The following is a 22,267-nucleotide window of genomic DNA, read 5'->3' on the forward strand; positions in this document are numbered from 1 at the left end:
GCTGTCCTTGCTCGTGACCGTCAGGCTGAAGCCCAGACGGCATCCCGGGGTGAACGCGCTCCCCGGGACGGGCCTGGGGACCCGCGGGCGTGGGGCTTGGCGGCGCGCACCCGCCTGCCCTGGCTCACCTCATCTCGGGCAGGAAGGTCTTCTTGTAGGCGTCCTCGATGTCCTGCAGGTAGGCGCCGGTGATCTTCATCTCGTGCGGCTACACAAAAGCAGAGAAGCCCGTCTGAAACGTCTCCGCTCTCCCTCTGCCCCGGGCTTACGCGGAACGTGAAACAAACAGGGAACACTCTGCTCCTAGAACAAGTCACGCCGGGGGCTGCAGGGACTTTGGGGTAAACGAGAGGGGCCTTGGTTCCCGTGAGAGCAGTTTTCGCCCTGCCCAGCGAGCAGGCAAGTGTGGCCTGGCGGCCCTACGGCACGGCCTTTGTCTCAGAGACGTGCACCGGAGCAGGGCCAGGACAAGTCCCCTTACAGTTCCAGGGCCCGGCTTCCCGCTGCGCTGGGGCCGAGCGCAGGCGCGGGGAGAGGGCAGGCCGGGCAAGGGGCTGGCCCACGCCTCCCCAGCTCCCCTCGGCCCCTCCCGCCGGCGCCAGCTCCCAGCACTCAGCTCACCTCTTCCACCGTCACCATCGCCCGCTTCCCTCTCACGTGGCATCTGCTAAGCCCGTCTCATAAATTTAAAACTCTAGTTAGGAGCAGCGAGCTTCCATACACAAAACCTCTCACGGTGCAGCAACGCTAGAGGCTAAGCTGGCTTCCGCCTGTTGGGTTTTCGCCCCGGCACCTGCCTTCGTTTCATGCGTTTTGTGTTCATTTCCCTGTTTACTGTTAGTCTCCCCACGAGGCTACAAGAACACACATCTATTAAGGACAATAAAATAATGCTTGACGAAAAGTCTCTTTTCTTCGACTCGGCGGTAATCTGACCTGGGGACAGGACTCACTAAGTAGTGAAAAATAAAAAATGTTCAGAGCTCTAACCTGTTCCTCAAGATTCTTTCTGAAATACCCTTATCCAGATGATAAAAAAGTTACCTAGAAAACGCTAAGTTTCTATCTTCATATTTCTCAGTAAATGTCATTTTAATAACCAAAGTATTCAGAACATTCCACTGAGTGATAATGAAACATTTTTGACTTGCAGTTCCCTCCTTTCGCCACTTGATGGGGTGTCCCCCAAAGGCTAAACCGCAGGTCACAGGAGCCAGTGAACCCCGAAGCTTTCCACGGCGCAGACTGGTCGCCAACAGAGACAGAGGCCACGTGGGTGCCTCCTACCCAGCTCTCCCAGTCCCTGACGAGGCATCCCGGGAACCCACAGGGCGCGGCCACCCTTCCACCCCAAGGCGCAAAAGGAGGGAGGGACGTTCCCAGACAAGAACTGCCGTGGGGGCAAAGGCGGGCCTGTGAACCTGCTGGCGCCTGCAGGGCCGCCTGGGGAACGCAGGCTTTCCAGGCACCTGCCGCCTCAGGCCACTGCGGGAGCGCAGGCGTGGGGAGCTCTCCGCTGCTCTCCCAGAGCCACGGGGTAGGAAGAGGAGGACGAGGCCGCGCTGAGGAAAGAGACGGACGAGGAAACGGAGAGGGTGTTGGGGATTGCTTCCAACCTGCCGGAGACGCCACCAGAAAATGGAAGGGGACAGGGCGGAAAGCAGCTCCATCAGGAGCTGTGCCCAGGCTCACAGCGGGCCGGGTGACCCAGGGGCAGGGGATGACGGCACCAGCGACGGGAGAGCACGGGTGGGGAGCAGCGGGTGCCGGGGCCTGGGAGGGCGACTGCAACACGCGGTGCAGGGCGGGTCTGAGTGGGACGAGGGGACACGGGGACAGGTGGGTCCCAGACGAAGGCTGACTCACGTTGCCCTTCTTCTGGATGCGGCTCTGGATCTCGGGGACGGGCACGTCCAGGTAGACGACCACGTGCGGGGGCAGGTACTCGCAGGCGGTGACCTTCTTCACCTCGTTGTAGTGCTCCACGCCTGGCACGAGAGCCGCCACCGCCGCCTGTCACCCAACCGCACCAGCCACCCTGCCCGCAACAGGAGGGCAAAGGGCCTGCGGGGCACGGGCGGCCCGGAGCAGGGCTTCCCCCATCTCCAGAGACCAGAGCATCCGGCCGGCGAAACGGGCCGCCTACACAACGCCAAGTACGGGGCCTTAGGGCCGGGCTCACTCCTGCAGGACGCTGACACCTGCGTCCTGGCTGCTCAGATGCACGTGGGGCTGGCAGTGTGCCGGGTGCCATGCAGCCTTGGCGCTGCCCCCTCTGCCCGGGCTGGCAGGAGCCGCACCTGCTACCCACAGGTCCCCCATCTGCAGCAGAGCCGGCCCGCCGCCTGCACCCCAGAAACGCTGGCTTGACGGCCCCCTCGGTGTCTGTGTGGGAGGCAGGGCTCTGGCCGCTCTTCCCCTGGGGGACGGGCCACCCACCCGGACGGGCCCGCTCGGCTCGCTTCCGCCTCCCTGTTCCCATATCTCCCTCACTGCCCAGACCTGAGCCGCCTGCTGCTCCAGGCGCCCAAGATCGTGGGTGACCTCCCGCAGGCCCTTCCACAGCCCCGCCCGGCACGCACCTGGCTCGACACCCCAGCCACCCTGGTGGGACCCCGCTCTCCTCGTGGCCGGCTGCTTTAGCCAGGAGTCTTGACTCCTACCCACTGGCCGCCTGTCTGGGGTTTTTGACAACCCCCCAACACAGTGCTGGTCCCTAAAAGCACTGGGACAGCAGGGGCTGGAGAGAAGGGGGGGCGGAGGCTGCTCCCGCAGGTGTGGGCCGAGGGCAGACACCCCAGCCACACGGCAGGAGGCAACGCGGGCAGGACCCTGAGGGTGAAACCACGGATCAGAGAGAAGGGACGCAGGCGTGCGGCCAGGCTGGACCCGGAGCCGGGGGGCGGGGGGTCCTGGGACCTGGGACAGCACGCGCCCTCACGGGGAGGTGAGTTTCGGAGGGAAAGACGGCAGAAGGGACTGGTTTTCCCTGTGGGATCTAATGCCTAAGGGCATCCCTCGTCTGTGTAACAGCCGTTCCCCAAACGTGCGCCCACTGCAGGCTGAGTTAGCAGGGCTTTTCCGCGGGGACCCCACGCCCGGGGAGGCCAGCCCGCCCCCGACTCACACTGCTTCCGGATGAAGCCCTGTCTGTACATGGCCTCCAAGAACACAAAGTCACTGTAGATGGAGCGCTCCAGCACCACACCTTGTCCTGTTGAAAACACGGCGACAAAACACAAGCTCAGACGGGATCACGGCAGTGCGACTAGTCAGGCCTCCCGCTTTAGAAACGGAAAAAAGGAGTATTTACAATCCCATTTCCACAGCAAACACTGTCAAAAGAACACACATGCACGTCTACGTGGGAAATCATTTTCAAAAACAACAATACTTTTCCGGATTTGGAGAAACAACGTTTGGTTTCCTTCCCTCAGCCCTGACACAGCATCCAGAGGACAGGGAGAGTCTTGCTTTTTCAGTCGTAGGCTTCGCCTTACAACCCACTGCAGTCCTGCTCCCACCCCAGGGGGCCTGGGCAAGACCCCAGGGGCGCCCCCACCCCCGCCCACCTCCCAACCACCGGCTCCGGCTCCCGCCTCGGCAGTCACCTTCTCAGGGCACGGCCCCCAGCCCTGCCGCCCCCACTCTCAGCAGGGGGCATTCTCACAGCAGGGCCAGCCCCCCACCCAAACCCCCCACGGCCCCTCTCCCCTTCAGAGGAGAACCCCTCCGGCCCCGTCCCGGCCTGCTCGCCACACCCGCTCCCTGGTGGTGGCCTCCTGATGGTCACGGCAGTGCACGGGGACGCTCAGGCCACTCAGAGGGCCAGTCCCCAGGGGCCCCCAGCGCCACCCCGCCCCCTCCTCTCAGCTGCAGGACTTCACCACTTCAAGCCCGTGGTCACGAGCCGCCGGGCGCCCCGCTCTTCAGGCAGCAGGGCTCTCTGTGCTCCCTCGGCCCTCCTCCGAGGGAGTCACCCCCTCCTCAGGCTCCTTCTCTCCTCCCCCTCACCGTCCGAGGACTCGCATGCCCGCAGCCTCCTCGGGCTGCGACGGTCCTCTCGCACGCCTCACGCCACTGGACCTGGCTCAGCGCTGCTGCTGCAGAGCGCCCCCCTCCCTCCCCGACCCCACGCTGGCCTTGGATCTCAGTGTCACCCGACACGTTTCATCCATCCGCTTAGAGCCGGGCGTGGAAACTCCACACAAACCAGAAAGCCCGCCGCGGCACACAAAAATGAAACAGCACGAAGTGAATTTTATCTTAAAACAACGGTTAACGGATCCCAGGACCTTCCCGGAACGTGCCGCATCCAATCCCCTCAAAAAGGCTCTGGCCAGCGGCGCTCGGAGACAGCCAGGGCTCCCGGGCAGAGCGCGCCGCCAGCCCCCGGGCCAGGGCCACTGCACCTGTGCTCAGCAGGTGCTCCAGGGCGTCGGCGTACTGCAGGAGGCGGCTGGCGTACAGCCAGGACTGCAGGCGGTAGCTGTTGCCGTCGTTACTTTTCGGGTCGTCATAGAACTTCTCCAAACTGCAGTTGCCGCTGAGCTGTACGTCCAGGGGTTTCCCGTCGCCGGTGGTGCTGTCGGCGTAATGGATCCCGGCCTCGGGGAAGTGCCTCAGGCCTGCGGAGAGGAGCAGCGGGGACTCGAGGCCACCACCGAGGCCGGCTGGTCAGGACCCGGGGAAGGCACCCCGACCCCTGTGCCTGCGGTGTATAAAAGGAACACACGAGACACTGAAGACACGTCCTAGCACGTGTCCCTGGGCCCTCGGAGGAACTCCCGGTGAAAAGGAGAGAGGCCACAGCTGTGGCGCCCGCCCGACCGCGCCTGGAGTCAGGAAACGGCCGAGCCTGTCCTGCACCAAGTAGCTGTGTGACACCTGCTTCTCACGAGGTCACCTGCCTGTGCCAGGAGTGACAACACTGGCCCTGGGTCAGAGGGCAGTTACACGATTCAAATGAGACGGCTCATATGCAAGTGCTCTGCTTTAAGCCTCAAGATAAAATTCCAATTCAGGGAGTTCCCCTCGTGGCACAGCAGAAACATGCCATGAGGTTGCAGGTTCGATCCCTGGCCTCGCTCAGTGGGTTAAGGATCCAGCGTTGCTGTGAGCTGTGGTGTAGGTCGCAGACGCGGCTCGTATCTGGTGGTGTTGTGGCTGTGGCTGTGGCTGGCAGCAACAGCTCCAACTGGACCCCTAGCCTGGGAACCTCCATATGCCGCGAGTGCGGCCCTGAAAAGGACAAAACACAAAAGACCAAAAAAAAAAAAAAAAAAATCCAATTCAAACTGACAACCAGCACGGATTTTTTAAATTTTCCGTATCTGAGAGATTAAAAACAGCCTTTTCAATAAGCATTTCAAAAATGTAAAATACCCACCTTAGGCCCAACTCTGCCTACTCAGCACTGAAGTAAAAATCAAGCTCTAGGCTACTGCAGAGCTGAGGAAAAGCTCTTCCTCCGCGCGACGTACATGCCTACCTAGCTTCTCGGCTATTTCTCTCGCCAGCCTGCCCTTTCCGGAACATATGTTGCCGTCCACAGTTATCACTTTGCTGGTTTCCGTCAGCTTCCTGGTCGTTCTTTCCCCAAGGATGAAGGCCAAAGGGCCATACTGCAGCCTGCACGGGGCGCCCGTGTGGATTCCGCCCTGAAGGACACACAGCACACAGACCACGTGAGCATCCGGCTCACGGCCGCACCAGCCACTATCAGCTGTAAGTGCCAAGAAGACCCCGGGTGACGAAAAAGCCAGCATCTCCATCTTTATTAAGTACTTGGCGAGGGCTTCTGAGCCCCGCCCCCAGCCTAAGTCCCTAAAGACACAGGGGACTGTGGGTTTTGATCACTGCTGATCCTCAGGGCCGGGAACAGAACATACTTCCCATGTACACTAAAAACTGGATGGATGGATGGATGGACCGAGGAAAGAAAGGCAGCAAGGAGGGGGCTGGGGGAGACTGGGAGGAAGGGAAAAAGCACACTTCTCCAGGCCTGAGCACTGGACCTGCCTCTGAAAGTTCCTGAAAACTAGCTAAAACTGAAATGTAACATCCAGACCCTGATAACCCCCAACCTGCTCCCCCTCTCAAGCTCCCACCCACCACCCACCACCCACCTACCTAGCAGAGCAAAGACAAGAGGCAACCCCGATACCCTCCTCCCTCCCCCAGCTCCACAATCACTCACAAAACCCCACGGACCCCAACTCTTAAGTCTCTCTGGCCACAGCCCCCGCACACACAGCCCCAGGACACAGACTCCTGGACATCTCACATCCACAACGCAAACACCTGCTTCACCTCCAGTCTCCAGCATTCCAATCTACTCACCACCTTAAAACGAAAACAATCCTCCCCCAAAATACACAAAGAAAAAAAAAGAGAGAAACCACAGTCTCGAGGAAAACAAAGCCAAGAAAACCCAAGATGCAATAGCCCCAGCGTGTGTGGAGACTGCAGGTCAGCAGCAAACACAGGGTAGGAAGGCACGACTGGCTCCGGCACAACACGGGTTTAAACTGCGCCCGACGTCGTTCAACAGTAAAGACCAGAGTGCTGCACTGTCTGTGCCTGGTTGAATCCTCCGTGGCCAAGATGCTGGGTCCTAAACGGGACACTAGGGAAAACTGAGGAGAGCTGGGAAAAGCAGGGTTGCAGTGGCTTAAAAGAGAGAGAGGGCACTAGGGCTGCTAATCCTCTCTCCACGGTCTCAGTCTCATCCTCCTGCTCTGGAAGCACATGGAAGAAGTGATCTTTCACGACACGTTTTCGATTCCTGCAATTCTATCAAGTAACAAGCTGTAAACCCCAGCATCTTAGTCATTCTTCTCCGGACCCACTGAGGTCCACCTGCACACCCTTCGGGGAGCAGAACGCACAAGTGGGCAGTTTCAGATGCGTCTATGGAGCGTGTCCACTGCAGGAGAGCATCACCTCGGCTATCCTGGGGCCCTCACCTCCACCACACACGGATGCACCCACGGGCATCATAAGGTCAACCACCTGCCTTTCTTCCTTTTTGCAGCTTGATTTCTCTCCTTAAAACACACACGGCTTTTTAATAAGACTGCCGAACTGTTGTACTGAAAATCCTCTGCTAATCAAAACCCTGAGCGTAGACATCAAGTCCCTTTAATTCGACACCAACGATGCTCCAGCCACTAGCAAACCAAGACGCCAGGACACAGCCACAGTCATGGAATAAAGTTCCCCTGAGGTTTGGAGCCTCGGTTCATGTGCCTGTCTTGCGGGCTCCGCGGGCAATGCCATTCCTCTGTTCTCTACTGTACAAAGTCCCAATCCTTCCATACCTAAGCCGAACGCCTTCTCTCGTTTCTGCTCAACGCCATTAACTGGCGCTTGACAGAGCTGCCACACGAATTAATGCAAGAAGGAGCGCGCGTGCCCCAGGCTCCTCTGGGCTCACGCGCACCTGCTCTTTCGTCCAGCGCACAACCGCGCTGGGTAACGACGTCTGCACACCGGCCTCCCCCAGCAGGGCGGCCAGGCGGCGCATCCAGCCCCGTGCCCCAGCGTTCTGCTTGCAGCAGAGAGAAAGTGGCCCGGAGGAAGCCCGAGGCCGCTCCGAGGTCCTTCCCCCCGACTCGGGACCAGACGCTCTAAGGATCAGTATGGGTCCCCCGAGAATGACCCCGGGAACCACCGCCTGGGGACGCGGGGACGTGAGGAAGGGGCGACTCCAGGAGGGCAGGCCAGGTCCCCACCCGCGGCTCCCGCCCGCCGCCGCCTCACCACGCGCTGGGCGACCGCCCCGAGGCCCCGCGGGACCGCGGACGCGGACGCGGGGGCCAGTCTCAGCAGCCTCAAGGCCATGGCTCCGCGGTCTGCACCGGCTCAAGGACCCGAGGGGACGCGGTCGCGCCGGGGTCCTCTCCCGCGGCCGTCGCGCCGTCGCGACGTCACGGCCGGGGTGCCCGCGCCGCGCCTGTCGGGAACTTCCGGGCGGCGGGCGCGGGCGCCGCGAGGGCGGTCGGGGCAGGGTCGGCGCCGGCCCTGCTTTCAGCTCCGTCTCCGGACCTTGCGGCTTTGGGCAGTTCCTCCCGGCGCTCGTCCGCGGCCTGAGCTCTAGCGGGAGGCCCGCCCCCGCTCCCCGGGGAGGCCGCTCGGCCGCCGATTCTGAGGTCCCGCGGTTCGGGGAGTGAGGCAGCCCGAGACCTCGGAGGTTTCACTGCGCCTCGTCCCACGTCCAGGACGCTCCCCTCCCCGCAGACGCCCTAGACCCGCCGGGGCCGACTTCTCATCACAGTATCCGCAGCTCGCAGACCTGCGGAGGCGAAGAAGATGGCCCGGGGCTGGGGCAGCGCAGTGGAAGGAGGGCGAGCAGACGCAGGACGGGCGCCGGCCCCGAGCCGCTGGGAAGAGGGCCCATGGCCGGACCTTCTCGCCCCGCGATGCCGGTCAGGGCCCAGGACCGACGGCCTGGCCGAGGTCCGCGCATCCGCCACCTCGGCACGGGTCGTCTCCCCGCCGCGGTCTCCTCCCAAGGCCCATCTCCCCGCCGGTTGGGGCTCCCGGTCTAACGGGTCTCGTTCTCCCTGGCCGGCCTGGTGGTGCTGAGACCTGGAGTACAGACGAAAGCTGTCTTCATTCCGTCGCTAAGACCGCAGTCCCTTCAGGACTTGGGTCCTCAGGTCCGCTCAGGGCAGCACAGGTGACTCCAACGGGGAACTTCTTTCCTTCTGCACCTGTCCTTTGACAGGTCCTGTAATCTTCAGGCCCCGCCTCCTGCTTATTGACTTCAACACCCTAACGTTTGTTTCATCGAACTTGTGTTCGGTTTTCAACTTTTCAGAGTAACCATGGAATTGTAAACACATCCTTTCCGTGGATGCTTCTCTAATAAGAGAATAACTGCTTGTCCAAATACGGTTCCTAGTCCCCAGCACCAGAGGGTCTGACTTAGAAGATCCGCTTAAGCCTTCAGCTGACTCCTATGTCAGCGATCCACACCCTACAGTTCCGGAGAGCAGGGGCCATGTCCAGACCCTACGCCACTGTCTCCCAGCCCCAAGCAAAGCTCCTGACACATCACAAATACAGTTGGAGAAGCAGGTGTGACCAGGTAGCCCTAAGTCATCCAGCCCCGTGGAGTCCCTCCTTACTATCTGAGACCTGACTCCACATTCCAGAGTCTCTGGGAAGCCCAGTGTGCTGGCCGGTGTGTCTGAGAAGCTGGGGGGTGGGGGACACCTCCCTTTCTTGGGCCCTGCCCCATTGTCCACCCGGGTTGGCATCTTGCCTCCAGCACTCCACTTGTCTGTCCCAGCTTCACTCCAGGCAAGCATGCCCTTCATCTCACCTCCCAAGACAGAGTTCTGAATTTAACAGCCTTTTCTGACGGCACAGTGAAAAAGGGAGAGAGATCTCAGTAGGAAACAGAAGATAGCCTTAAATAACCTGAAGTTAAATATCACATATCACTGTCCTGAAGTTTTGCAGACAACTTTGCCGCAAGGAATCAGCCTCCTGGGCACCTTGTCCACCACTCTAAGGAGGGCCTTTCCAGGCCTCGCCTCCTCTCCTCCCTGGTACCCACCTCCAGAGGTGGCTTCTGAGACAGGACAGGAGACAGCATTACCGACACAGGCCACCTCACGGCCCTTCACACTAGCGCTTGTGGTGAGTATTGCAGGGAGCATGCTTTGTTATAGCTGATGTTTTTCAACTACTTTTCCAAAACCAAAACTTGGTTGAACAGAAGCACCCTTGCGTTCGAGTGAGTTGAGCTCTTGGTGCACAGAAATGAACGGTACGTTTTAATGTCCTACTTGTAAGGTCACTCACATGGAAACCTTACGGGATCTGGACGGCCAGCCATGACCAGATACTGCCCTTTTCTACCCAGAGAGGGGAAGAGGAAGCTTCCCTGGGGACAGCCACTTCCAGAAGAGCTCTGTTTATCAATCTGTCTTAACAGTTGCAGTTCTGTGCAGCTTCAGCGCGAATGACTGTACACTCGCTGCCGTTTATGAATCCATCCTAACAGTTGCAGTTCTGTCCAGCTTCAGCGCGAATGACTGTACACTCGCTGAGGGACAGCGGTGAAACCACATGAGGGGAAATTCAGTATTAGCTTATAAGAGAAAAAGGCGGTACTTCTGGATCAATAGGAGACAGCGCAATAGCAAAACAACTATACTGGCCTCATCCTGAAAGCACATAAAGGGCAGCAATTTACCAATTAACCTCTTGATAAAGAACATCTCCGAAATCCATACTTCACATTGTACCAACGCTGTCCGAAGCCGTCTAAGATAGGAAAGAGGCCAGGACGTTGCTCTCCCTGCCCATTCAGCAGAGCGCCGGAGGTTCTAGCCAGGGCAACTGGGCAGGAATAAAAAGGGAGTTAGAGGCGTACAGATGGGAAAGGAAGAGATGAGACTGTCAGGGGATTGTGGATGTGGAAAAGCCAAAGCAACCGGGGAAAAAAACAAAAACAAATGAGAATTCAGCAAGATTGCAGGATAGAAAATCAACCCCAAATTAGCTGTGTTTATTGGTACCAACAACGAAAATGTAGAAACAAGAAGAATGCAATACCATTTACAGTTGCTCCAAAAAATACATAGAGGAGTTCCCGTCGTGGCTCAGTGGTTAACGAATTCGATGAGGAACCATGAGGTTGCGGGTTTGATCCCTGGCCTTGCTCAGTGGATTGAGGATCCGGCGTTGCCATGAGCTGCTGTGCTGGTTGCAGACATGGCTCGGATCCCGCGTTGCTGTGGCTGTGGAGTAGGCCAGTGGCTAAGGCTCCGATTGGACCCCTAGCCTGGGAATTTCCATATGCCACGGAGCGGCCCTAGAAAAGGCAAGAACACACACACACACACAAATATATATAATGCTTAGGTATAAATCTAGCAAAACACAAACAGGATCTATATGCTGAAAACCAGGAAACACCTGTGAAAGAAGTCAAAGAACCCCTGTGAGTCCCCATGGAGAGACTGTCCATGGGCTGGAAAACTCAACAGACCAACGATGCCAGCTCTCCCCAAACTGATCTGTAGTTTTAATGCAGTTCCTGCCAAAGCATTCTTGGTGGACATAGACAAGCTTGTCGCAACACGCATACGGCCTGTAAGGGCCCAGGATAGCCACGGCCATTTGCAGAAAGAAGAGTGGAGTGGGAGGAATCAGTCGTTCTTCCGGTGTCACGGGTTTGCTCTGTGACCACGGTACTTAAGATGGCACTGGCAGAGGGGCAGGCGTAGATCAGAGGGCCCAGAAATAAACCAGCACTAGTGTTCCCAGCTGATGCTTCACACAGGTGCAAATGCCAATCCATAAAAGGTCTGTGGCCTTTTCGACAAGTGATGTAGCGACTGGACATCCAGGGACGAAAACATGAGCCTCAATGTGACTTTCGCACTTTATACAAAAGTAACTCAAGATGGGACTTGGGTTTAATGAAAACTATAAAGCTTTTAGGGGAAAAAAAGGCGTTAAGGAGTTCCCTTGTGCACAGCAGGTGAAGGATCTGGCATCACCACAGTGGCGTGGATCACTGCTGAGGGATCGGCTCGATCCCTGGCCTGGAAACTTCCGCAGGCCACAGGCATGGCCAAAAGAGAAGAGGGCATTGAATAAAACCTCCAGAACCTAGGAGCAGGGGGAGAATTCTTGGCTATGACGTCACGAGCACAGTACATGAAATGGAAAGTGGGTAAATTAGATCTCACCAAAATAAAAGCTTTTCTCTGCGAGAAACCCTGAGAGGATGAAAAGGCACACTGTGGGAGTGGGGTGGGGTGGGGGTACCTGCCAAGGACGTATATGACAAAGTGCTGGCATCTAGAACACCTAAATCTCAAGACTGAACCTAAGACTCCATTAGAAATTGGGCAAAAGACATGAACAGACTTTCCATTGAAGAAGATATACAGATGGCCGGTAAGTAACACGGAAAAAAAGGGTTAACATCACCAGCCATTCGAGAAACGTAAATTGAGCCCACCGTGAGAGACCGCTGTCCGCTAAACCGGAAAGGCCAAATGGACAGAGTGGCAACCCCAAGTGCTGGAGGAGATTGCAGGGTGAGCAGCTACACAAAGTGTGGTGCCTTCCTACCACGGAACACGGATGAGCAGTAAAAGCCGAGGAACCGTTGCTCCATGCAGCAGCCTGGCGGACCTCCGAAGAATTACGTTGAATGGAAAACGCCAACCTCAAAAGACTGCATACAGTCTAATTCTGCTGATGTTGCATATCCCTAAAGGAACAAAACTGTAGAGATCGAGAAAAGATTTGTGGACACCAGAGGCCAGGAAATGGGGTGTGTGTGATGGGACCGTTAACGTATCTTGGTGGCGGTGGTGGTCCACGAAGCTGCGCAGGCGATAACACTGCATAGAGCTGCATGTGTAGGTGCACACACACACACACACACACACACACACACACACACACACACACACACACACACACGTGCATGCGCACGGGCGAATGCCTGTGTAACTGGTAGAGGCGTGTGGATTGCAGCAAAGCCAGCACCCACGGTGGGGAATGTCCCCTGGTCATGAGGATGGTGGTGTTGGGAAAACAGGTGCGGTGTGCCCAGAACCCCCTTCTAGCTTTCTTTGTGGTGGAGTTTTGTTTTTTTAGTTTAAATAAATTTCTTTGTAGGAGAAGAACACCTGAACCTCAGGCCCACTGTGCCCCACAGTGATCCAGCAGCAGCCATAACTCCCTCTGGCGGTTCTCTCGTGAGGCTGCCGGAGAAAGTCCACCTGGAGCGTCAGCTGGGCACTCATCCGAATGCTCAAGGCCCCAACCTGAGCATTACGCCGCACATAGTGACCGCGGTACAGTACTAAAATACAATATCAAATACTCACTACTTTGTGAGCTATGGCTGCAATATAAACAATTTAGGCCCTTTTTTAAAATTGAAAAAAATATTTCTTTTCTTTTTTTTTGCTATTTCTTGGGCCGCTCCCACGGCATATGGAGGTTCCCAGGCTAGGGGTCGAATCGGAGCTGGGGCCACCAGCCTATGCCAGAGCCACAGCAACGCGGGATCTGAGCCGCGTCTGCAACCTACACCACAGCTCACGGCAACGCCGGATCGTTAACCCACTGCGCAAGGGCAAGGACCGAACCCTCAACCTCATGGTTCCTAGTAGGATTCGTTCACCACTGCGCCACAACGGGGAACTCCGAAAAAAATATTTCTGTGATAGCTTTATTTCAAGCATTTCAGTTAGATACAGCTTTATCTATTTTCACTCACGATAGATAGCAAAAGAATGCCTTCTTAAGTATCTGTAGATGAAATGTATTACTTGTTTAAATGTTTGTGCTCCGAGGCATACTCCACCAGGTATGAGCTCTGATGAGAGAGTGAAACTGCTGTGGCAAAATCCTGGCTGATGACCAAGATTTGGATAGGTTTTATGTTTGTTTAAGAAAACTGAGATTAGGGAAAAAAGAAGTGAGGGCATAAAGAGAAGCAACAGTATTCTTTTTCGACGAAGCAGTCTAATTCCAGAGAACGGGCTTTCCATGTTGAATTCAAAGTGTGTGGTCCCCAAGCTGAATTCTTCCCAGTCCAGGGAGCTGCCTGTGGCCAAGGCAACACGTAAGGATGACGTGAGTTGAGAGGAAAGTGTCACCTGAGCCACAGGGATGGTCACGGAGAAGACGCGTCCCCAGAGGTCCTCGGGCCACACAGAGGCGAAGGGCAGCCGGGCCAGTCGGCGCAAAGGAGAAACGCGCTCACCGGGCTGCACACTTAGAGCTTCTGGGAGCGTTGAGCGTTCTTGACAAAGGTTCCTGGTTGTAGTTTCCAATATCTGCCTTCCCCACCCTCTGTGACCGTCCTGCTTCTGCTTTGTTCAACTTGATTCCAAGGATTTCAGCAGCAGCTTTCTGAAAACACAGGAAGACAGAGGCTCCTGTCTTTGCTGAGACAACATGGCTACTAAAACCATTTTCCTGGCAAAACCTTAAGTGTTTTTCAGGTCTTACTGTTCACATATGCTCCAAATCCATTTTATTGCCTACCAAGGCAACCGGTGGCTGAGTTTCCGACTCCTCCCTCACTTTCTGCACCACAGAATACCAATCTTCTGAGTTCTCGAAGCTCTGATAATTTGTAATATCACCTACCAGGAGGAGTCCCTGTGCTCCGCAGATCTCTTTATCCAGCATCTTGCCTCCAGTTGTGTGTCCTCCCAAGTCTCAAACTGGAAGAGTAAGAGTCCAGTTTCCTGGCAATGATATCCTTCTCAAAAAGAAATCCAGTCCTAGAGTCCGTTTGTGCTGTTTCCCAAAAGTTTCTTGAGCAAAACACGCAGCTAAGGAGGCCTTCCCGGAGGTGCCGTCCCCCAGCACGCCAATTTTCAGTTGTTGCTGGTGCTGGCTCTCTTCCTTGGAGTCCGACAGGGTGTCCCAGGAAGCAGGCCCGCCTCCCATCTTCTCCCACTGTGGCTGAAGGAGGCAGGAAGGGGGGGGCCTCGGGGGGGGGGGAGAGGAGGAAGGGTGGCAGTGGAGGGCAGGACCCCCGCTGGAGCTGGAGCCGGGAGAATCACTCGCCCAGTGCCGTCTTGCCCGCCTCCCCTCCCCTCCCTTCTAGTTTTCTTTGAAATGTCCTGTAAGTCGATAGTTGTTTCAAAATTAAAATTTTAAAAATTGTATTCTGTGTACCAGCAACAAAGAAAAAGATTAAAATTTAACTTTAAAAATAATACTTAAAAAGATACTATTTGTGTTAGAATTAAAAAAACAAAACCAAACCTTAAATCCCTAGGAAGATGCGAGTGACTCCCTACACTGAAAACGACCAAACGGTATTGAGAAACTGCAGGACCCGTAAATGATAGAGGATAGGTCTTGATCTTGGATGGGAAGTCTCAGCATTGTAAAGATGACGCTTCTTGCCAAACTGATCTGCAGATTTAATGCAATACCAATAAAACCACCCCCAATATTCTTTTGTTGAAATTGACAAGCTAATTCTAAAGTGCATCTCTCTATAGCCCCCACGTGGGAAGGGCTAAGCAGAACCACGGCAATCTTGAAGAAAAGAACAAAGATGGAGGGCTCACTACCAGCCATCAGGATATACAAAAAGCCGTAGTCATGACAGCAGCGTGGTACTAGTGCAGGGCCAGGCAAATGGACAGTGGGGCAGAACGAGGGGTCCAGAAAGAGGTGGAGATGGATGGATGATAGATGGTAGACCGACGGTAGATGGATGATAGAGAGATGGATGGATGGATGGATGGATGGATGGATAGGCAAGACGATAGGTAGGTAGGTAGATAGATAGATAATAGACAAAGATAGATAGAAAGAAAATTTGGTTTACAAACAGGGTGACATTGTAGAAGGGAAAGCCTGGTCTTTTCAACAAATGTTGGGCGCTGGTCAGTACCACGTCCTCACAGAAAAGCATGCCTGTTGACTTGCAGCTCAGACCGTAAATAAACCTCCATCTCCGATGGATTGCAGAACAATAAAAAGTAAAACAATGCACCTTATAGAATTAAACAGGAGAATATCTTCACAGCCTTGGAACAGGCAAACATCTCTCAAATGAAAAATTAAAAACTCCCTGTGAGGGGGGGAAAGGGACAAATTGGACACCAAAATAAAGAATGTCTCTTCACCAACACATGCTGTTCAAAGAATGGAAGGCGGGCCCAGAAACTAAGATGTTTTGCAATCAATATAACCAAAGGGGCCATGGCCCAAATACGCAGAACTCCTGCCTATTAAGAGTAAACAGTGGCTCTGTGTGTAAACAGGGGGGAGACTTGAGGTCAAGCGCCCTTCAGAAAGGGCACACCCGCAGGCACAGTAAACCACCAACTCACGAAGGTGCCCAGCAGCCTTAAAGTTGCCGTGAGCCCTTCTTTGGCAGCCCTGGAAGAAGGGCAGGTGGAGAAATGCGTGGGATAGCAAGCGTTGGCAATGATACGGAGCTGCTGAAATTCTCATGCACTCGTGTGGGGAGACAGTCTTGCTGTTCCGACTAAGCTGGGTCATGCATGAACCTCTGGTTGTGGGTGCGGCCTGAGTCTAAGTTGGTCAGCCCAGTACACGGCTCATGAACTGAACGTACGTTCATGAATTAAACACGGCCAGAGGGTTACAGCAGCGCTGTGTGTGATAGACAGCATCCATGGTTCTGTCCTCAGCAGTAAAGTGTGCACAGGCAGTGTGATGTGTTTGTGGGATGGAATGTCACATGTTATATGTGTAAATATCAAGGATTCACATAAACATCAGATGAATGAAAGAAGCTGAATGTAAAAGCGACCATCATGGATTCATTCATAAAAGCCTCAGAAACGTCAGCACAAGAATCTAGCCTTGGGAGTCAGGAGAGTGGAGCTTTTGGGGCCAGGGTGAGAGGGGGCTGCTAGCTCTTGAGCTGGGTGCCGATGATCTGATGACCTAACTGTGGTACTTTTGTGGAAACAAATCCAGATGGAGGCTTGTTATCTGTACCCAGTTTTGTAGGTTTGCTAAATTTCACTTTAAGACTGACTTTAAAAACATAGAGGAGTTCCCTTCGGGGCTCAATGGAAATGAATCCTACTGGTATCCATGAGGAGGCGGTTTCGATCCCTGGCTTCGCTCAGTGGGTTAAGGATCCGACGTTGCTGTAACCTGTGGCATAGTTTGTAGACGAGGTTCAGATCCAAAGTTGCCGTGGCTGTGGTGTGGGCAGGCAGCTGTGGCTCCAACTCGACCCCTAACCTGTTCCATGTGCCATGAGTGTGGCCCTAAAGAAAAGGAAAAATAATAATAATAAATAAAAAACATAGAGCACATCATAAGATGATATTTCTGCTATGCCCAAATTAGATTTTAGGACGTTGAGTTGTGCTGCTGTGAAGATTGACCTAAGCTGAGAGCCTTCCGCAAAGCATCCTTGAATTCTTTGTTCCTCAGACAGTAGATCAAGGGGTTGACGATTGGAGTGAGCACGGTGTAAACTGCGGAGATGAGCTTGTTGGAGCTCCGCGAGTCGATGGCCTGGGGCCGGACGTACATGAAGAGCAAGGCCATATAGAAGACGGTGACCACGGTGAGGTGGGAGGCGCAGGTGGAGAAGGCGCGCCGGCGGCCCGTGGCCGAGGGCGTGTGCAGGACGGCCAGGACGATGTGCGCGTAGGAGAGCGCGGTGGCCGCGAGCGGGAACACCAGGATGACGAAGGCCAGGACGAAGTCCACCAGCTCGGCCGTCGAGAAGTCCGTGCAGGCCAGTCTGAGGATGGGGGAGATGTCGCAGAAGAAGTGGTTCAGGACGTTGGAGCCACAGAAGGTGGCGCTGGAGATGAAGTAGACCTTGACCACGGAGATGGAGAAGCCGCTGGCGAAGGAGAAGGCCACCAGGCGGGCGCACAGCCCCGCGGTCATGATGGCCGGGTAGCGCAGGGGGTGGCAGATGGCCACGTAGCGGTCGTAGGCCATGGAGGCCAGCAGCACGCACTCGGTGCACATGAGGGCGCTGAAGAAGTAGAGCTGCGTCATGCAGCCCGCGAAGGAGATGCGCCAGCGCTGCAGCAGGAAGCCGCCCAGCATCTTGGGGACGATGTCAGACACGTACCAGAGCTCCAGGGCCGACATGCAGCCCAGAAAGCAGTACATGGGCCTGTGCAGGGTGGGGCTCCTCCAGACCGTGAGGATGATGGCCAGGTTCTCCAGCAGCACCAGGAGGTAGATGAGCAGGAAGAGCAGGAAGAGCAGGCGCTGCAGCCCAGGGGCCGTGGGGAAGCCCAGCAGCACGAAGGCGCCCACCTGGGTCCCGTTCTCGCCCCTCATCCTGCTGCCTGGGCGCCCCGGGCTGCAGACCCCCGTCGGCCGGGCAGCCCAGGGAGGGCGGAGGGCGGCTGGGGAGAGAGCAGAGCTCCGCTGGGGGTGGGTCTGGTCCAAGGACGGGCGCCCAGCTCCTCACGCACCTGGCGGCCTTGGTACCGTATCTGCGGTGTTTCCCAGCAGAAAGGCCCCAAGTGCTGGCACCGAGATACCACGACAGAGGGGACCTGGGGAGAGGGGACAAGCAGGGGCTCGGTGTCCAGGGCTGAAGAGGCCGTGTGCACGGCCCATCAGGAGCCGCCGCTGGGACCAGGCCTGGCTATGGCTCTGACCTGGGCTGTGGGCCTTGATGTCTGAGCAGACCTGTGCCTGGATCCCCCGCCACCCCTGGCAGCCCCTCCCCCCAGCACTCAGTCCCAGCCAACCGGGACAGAGGCTGCTTTTATCCATTGTCCCTACATGTCAGAGATGGCAGGGCTGCGGGCCATCTCTGCCCATGTTGAGCCCCGGCACAGCAAGGACCTGTGGGTGAGGCCAGCGGGCATGTCCCCTCCTCCCAGAGGGACGGGCTGTCAGGGGCTGAGGAGCCGCCACAGGTGAGCCAGGGTCTCTCGGTCTCCGGTTGCTGTGACCTGCTGCTCCCCCTCAACCCATGCCCACCCCCACTAGGGTCACTGTCACACCAACACACTCATAGGCACAGAAACACACAGACATGTTCACACAACGCTCTTACACGCTCACCCACCGTACAGACCCTCAGACACACGCACACTCCTCGTGGCCGCCGTTCCCGGCCTGAGCCCACAGCAGTGGGGGCGGGACGCTTGAGGCTCGGGGCCTGTGGCCAGTAGAAGGCCCCGCGGAAGGGCAGCCACTGGCCTGCCGTGGCTGGAGGAGGGAGCAGGGGTCACAGATCCAGAAGCGTCCTCCAAGCCACCGAGGGGAAATGGCAGGGACTCTGCAGGAGGTCAGGGACCAGCCAACAGGGAGCATTCCCAAACCGGGGTGAGGGCTGGGGTTCTGCTCGCAGGAGACCACAGGATGGGCTGGGGGCTGCGGCCTGGCCTCTGCTGGCACGGGGTCAGTCCCCTGGTCACCTAGGCAGGCTGTCGCCAGGGAGGCGAGCAGGGGGCACCTGTGCTAAGGCAGCTGTCTGGGCGTCAGGTCCACTGGGTGGCTGCAGGGGGCCAAGGACCACGTCTCACCAGGCACCCAGGACCGCGCTGGCAGGAGGGTGGAGGTGGCAGGCCTGAGGGCCTCTCGGGAACTGACCATGAGGCGGCCCCAAGGACAGGTCGCGCCCTGAGCTGCAAACCTGGTGCCTTCCTGGCCCACAACACAGACCTCTGCCACCTGCTGCCACCGCCCTCCTCCCCCGACCTGCCCTGCCCCTGGCACCTCGCTCAGCCTCCTGTCCCTGGGTGACACCTGGGCCTCACTCCACCTCAGGGATCTCCGAGGAGGAAGTGGGGACCCGGCTCCCCGGGCACCGACAGACGCCAGTGGCTTGCACAGCGGGTGCCTGGCAGCCCCGCACCTGTGCTGTCCAGAGGGCCCCAGTGGGGGCAGCGGTGACGGGACTCACTGAAACGAGTCCAGGCGCACAGTTGATCTTTGGCTTTGTCCACGCCGACGATGTCACAAGAGAGGGTGCCAGCTGCCCTGAGCCTGCTGGGAGGCCACGGGGTCTCTGGGGGCCGGGCGTTTCCTGGCCTCTGTCTCCGGCCGCCCCCGCCTGCGAAGGTGCGTTTGTCTCGCTGGGCCGGCTCTCAGGGGTGACTCGGATTTCAGGATTTCACGAGTGCCTTGCCTTCTTCTTGCTGTCCCGTTTTTCTTGGACTGGAGATGCTTCTGGAGCCCCTGCTGGGGGCTGTCCCTGTGGCGCTTCCATTCCCCGAGGAGGCGGTAGACTCAGAGACCCGACGGAGAGGCAGGGAACCTGGGAGACGGCCCTGTGACGGGTCAGGACGCACGGCCTCCGCCTGGCATCCTGGCATATTGAATATTTTCAGTGGAGGGAGTTTGAGCAAATGGCAGAGGCAGGAAGGTCACTGTGACCGTTCCCCCCCCCCTGCCCCCGTGCATCGGCGGATAAGACCCTCCAGGGAGGTGGGCGCTCCCCACGTCCCGGGGGAAGGAAAGAGGCCGCCTTGCCTCTGGGCAGGAGGGTGCTGGGAAGGTCCCCCCAGGCCTGGCTAAGGTCCCCGCCTCAGCCCAGGCCCCTCAGACTCCTCGCCCCTCTGAACCCACTCCGGACAGCCTAAAAACGCCCCGGCTCAGCCATTTCTTCAGACCTCTTTTCCTTACCGGGGCCCCGGGGTTTCATCAAATGTGCATTAAATACATTTACATGCTCTTCTCCTGCTCTTTTCTGTCTTTGTCCCTCTGACTTCAGACCCAGGCAGGAACCCTAGAGGGCCCCTGAGAGGGACAACAATTTCCCTCCACCGTCCCGTGGCCCGAGGGGGGTGTGGCAGGGTCGGGGCCCTCGGAGGGAAGTCAGATGAGGCCATGAGGAGGGCTCGGGCCATCGGGGAGCAGCGCTTCCAGCGGAGGGAAGAGTGGGCGCCACGGCCGGAGACGGGGAGGTGACTGGGTCACGGGCAGGAAGAAGGCCGCTGGGCGGGGGGCAGGCAGTGAGTCTCGTCACATGACCCAGCCGTTTCCACACACGGTCTGCACACACAGGATCGGAGCAGCCTCATTCATAACTGCCAAACATTGGACGCAACCAAGACGCCTTTCAGTAGCTGAGCGGATGAACCCTGATACACACTCTCACGCCGTGGGAGATTAATGGGCAAAAAGGAGAAGCGAGAGAGCAAGCCCCCGATTCTGAGACCCGGGTTTTTGGCCCAGATGCTTGTCACGGACAACACAGGAGGTGCAGGAGGGGACCACAGGTAGCCAGCAATCCGGGGGTGTGCTTCGGGGCAGGGTAGGGCGCTGGCTGGATGTCCTGGTGGGAGCGCCTGGGTGGTTGGCTCTTGGAGTCTGGAGTAGAGGGGAGAGGGCTGGGCTGGAGAAGAAATTCCGAAAAGGAGTTGCCCCAGGGCACAGCCTTGCCCGGGAGACTGTTCTCCTCCACCAAGGCCGGGCTTTGTGGGAGAAGCCAGCTTACCCTCGGGGCCGACACAGCCGAGAGCACACAGCTCCGAGGTGAGGCCGGACTTCAGGAGGCACAGTGTTTACTCTAGGGTTTCAACCCAAACCCACTGTCTCCTTGTCTCCAAGCGCAGCAAGGACCCTGCCCTGGGAGGGGTCCCGACCGCCAAGCCTGATGCGGCCAGGGGCCTGCCCCGCGTCCCTGTCCCCACTGAGGGCCTGCCGGGGGCGGGGGTGCAAGCCCCCACTCCTCGGACGGGTCGGGTCCCCTGGGGGCTCTGGCCTCTGCTCCCCTCCTCGGATGGGGGGGGCTCTGAGGCGTCGGTGACAATTATTTGGACCTTGGTAACGGATCCCTAGTGAGTTGGGGAATTAACACTGGATGGGCTGGCTAAGCGGAAACTTGGGTTCACTTACAAATTCAGGGCCCTCATGGCTTGCTTTCGCTTGCACTCAGGACCGCGGCTGTATTTTCGAAGTCCCCTTTCGATTTGGGAATAATGTCAGGCTTGCAGACGAGCGGCAAGCCAGTGCAGCCTCTCCCTGCAGCTGCTCCGAGATCACACCCGCCACAGGCTTCACGCTCAGCACGTCCACGGGATGGACAGTGGTGCGTTGCAGCCGGCGGGCCCCCAGTCCGCCTGTGGAGTCGGTCTTGCTTTCCTCTCGTGTCCTTCGTCCAGTCCTGGGTCCCAGGCTCTTTTGAGACCGGCTGCATTTTCGGCTCCGTTGCTCCCCCGGCGCCTCCCCGCACAGAGTCCCACAGGCTCCGCGGGTTGGCGGAGGCAGCCGGCGTCCTGTCCTGGGAAGCAGGTCCCCCAGGGGCCGCGGAGAGAAGGTGTTCACCCGGCCGGCGAATGCCACCTCCAGTTCTCAGGAGAACCAGAGCGGGGAGGGAAGACCCCCTTCCCAGAGAGGATGCATTTTAGGGCCTGTCAGGGGGCAGCGCTGCAGTGTTTCCCTGACTCCACCTGCACCCTCAGCTTCCCTCATACCTGGCAGACCCCCTGGACAGCACCTGAGATACGATGGGGGCAGGTGTCCTCTGATCTGCTGGGTCTGGATGGGAATGATGTTAGAAAGTCGGGCTCAGCACAGTACCCGTGGTGTGTACTCAGCACAGTACCCGTGGTGTGTACTCAGCACAGTACCCATAAGTGTCTACTCAGCACAGTACCCATAGGTGTGAGGGCCATTAATGGAGCACCCTTGAGCCTTGGTGACGGGCTGCAGAGGGGAGTCCTGCACAGCCCTTGCCTCAAATCGGTTGTGTGCGGGCATGCGTGGTTGGGGGTGTCACACACACACACACACACACACACACACACACACACTCCCTCCACCAGATGCAAGGTAA

General features: G+C 57.5%; 2 protein-coding genes and 1 pseudogene across 3 annotated transcripts in view; all 3 read right to left on the bottom strand.

Annotated features, from left to right (window-relative positions):
* The window catches only part of NDUFA10 (NADH:ubiquinone oxidoreductase subunit A10), a 32,930-nt gene extending 25,004 nt beyond the window's left edge, over window positions 1-7,926 (bottom strand). Inside the window, exons 1-6 of one of the 2 annotated variants that reach the window (XM_047773947.1) lie at window positions 7,765-7,926; window positions 5,492-5,660; window positions 4,413-4,628; window positions 3,128-3,214; window positions 1,867-1,988; window positions 129-208 (exon numbers count right to left, since the gene is read on the bottom strand). In XM_047773947.1, coding sequence (XP_047629903.1) covers window positions 129-208; window positions 1,867-1,988; window positions 3,128-3,214; window positions 4,413-4,628; window positions 5,492-5,660; window positions 7,765-7,845 — 755 coding nt within the window. In that variant the 5' untranslated portion in view covers window positions 7,846-7,926. The remainder of the gene's footprint in view (window positions 1-128; window positions 209-1,866; window positions 1,989-3,127; window positions 3,215-4,412; window positions 4,629-5,491; window positions 5,661-7,764) is intronic. The other variant, XM_047773948.1, reaches the window with a different exon arrangement.
* A 5,823-nt stretch (window positions 7,927-13,749) lies between these two features.
* LOC125122007 (ras-related protein Rab-28-like) lies at window positions 13,750-14,448 on the bottom strand (annotated as a pseudogene).
* Window positions 14,449-16,851: 2,403 nt separating this feature from the next.
* LOC125122008 (olfactory receptor 6B2) lies at window positions 16,852-17,808 on the bottom strand. Its single transcript, XM_047770267.1, has one exon. The coding sequence runs from the start codon at window positions 17,806-17,808 to the stop codon at window positions 16,852-16,854; it is 957 nt and encodes a 318-aa protein (XP_047626223.1).
* Window positions 17,809-22,267: the final 4,459 nt, after the last annotated feature.

Source organism: Phacochoerus africanus, chromosome 3, assembly GCF_016906955.1.
Source record: "Phacochoerus africanus isolate WHEZ1 chromosome 3, ROS_Pafr_v1, whole genome shotgun sequence".
In the NCBI taxonomy this organism is placed as follows: domain Eukaryota; kingdom Metazoa; phylum Chordata; class Mammalia; order Artiodactyla; family Suidae; genus Phacochoerus; species Phacochoerus africanus.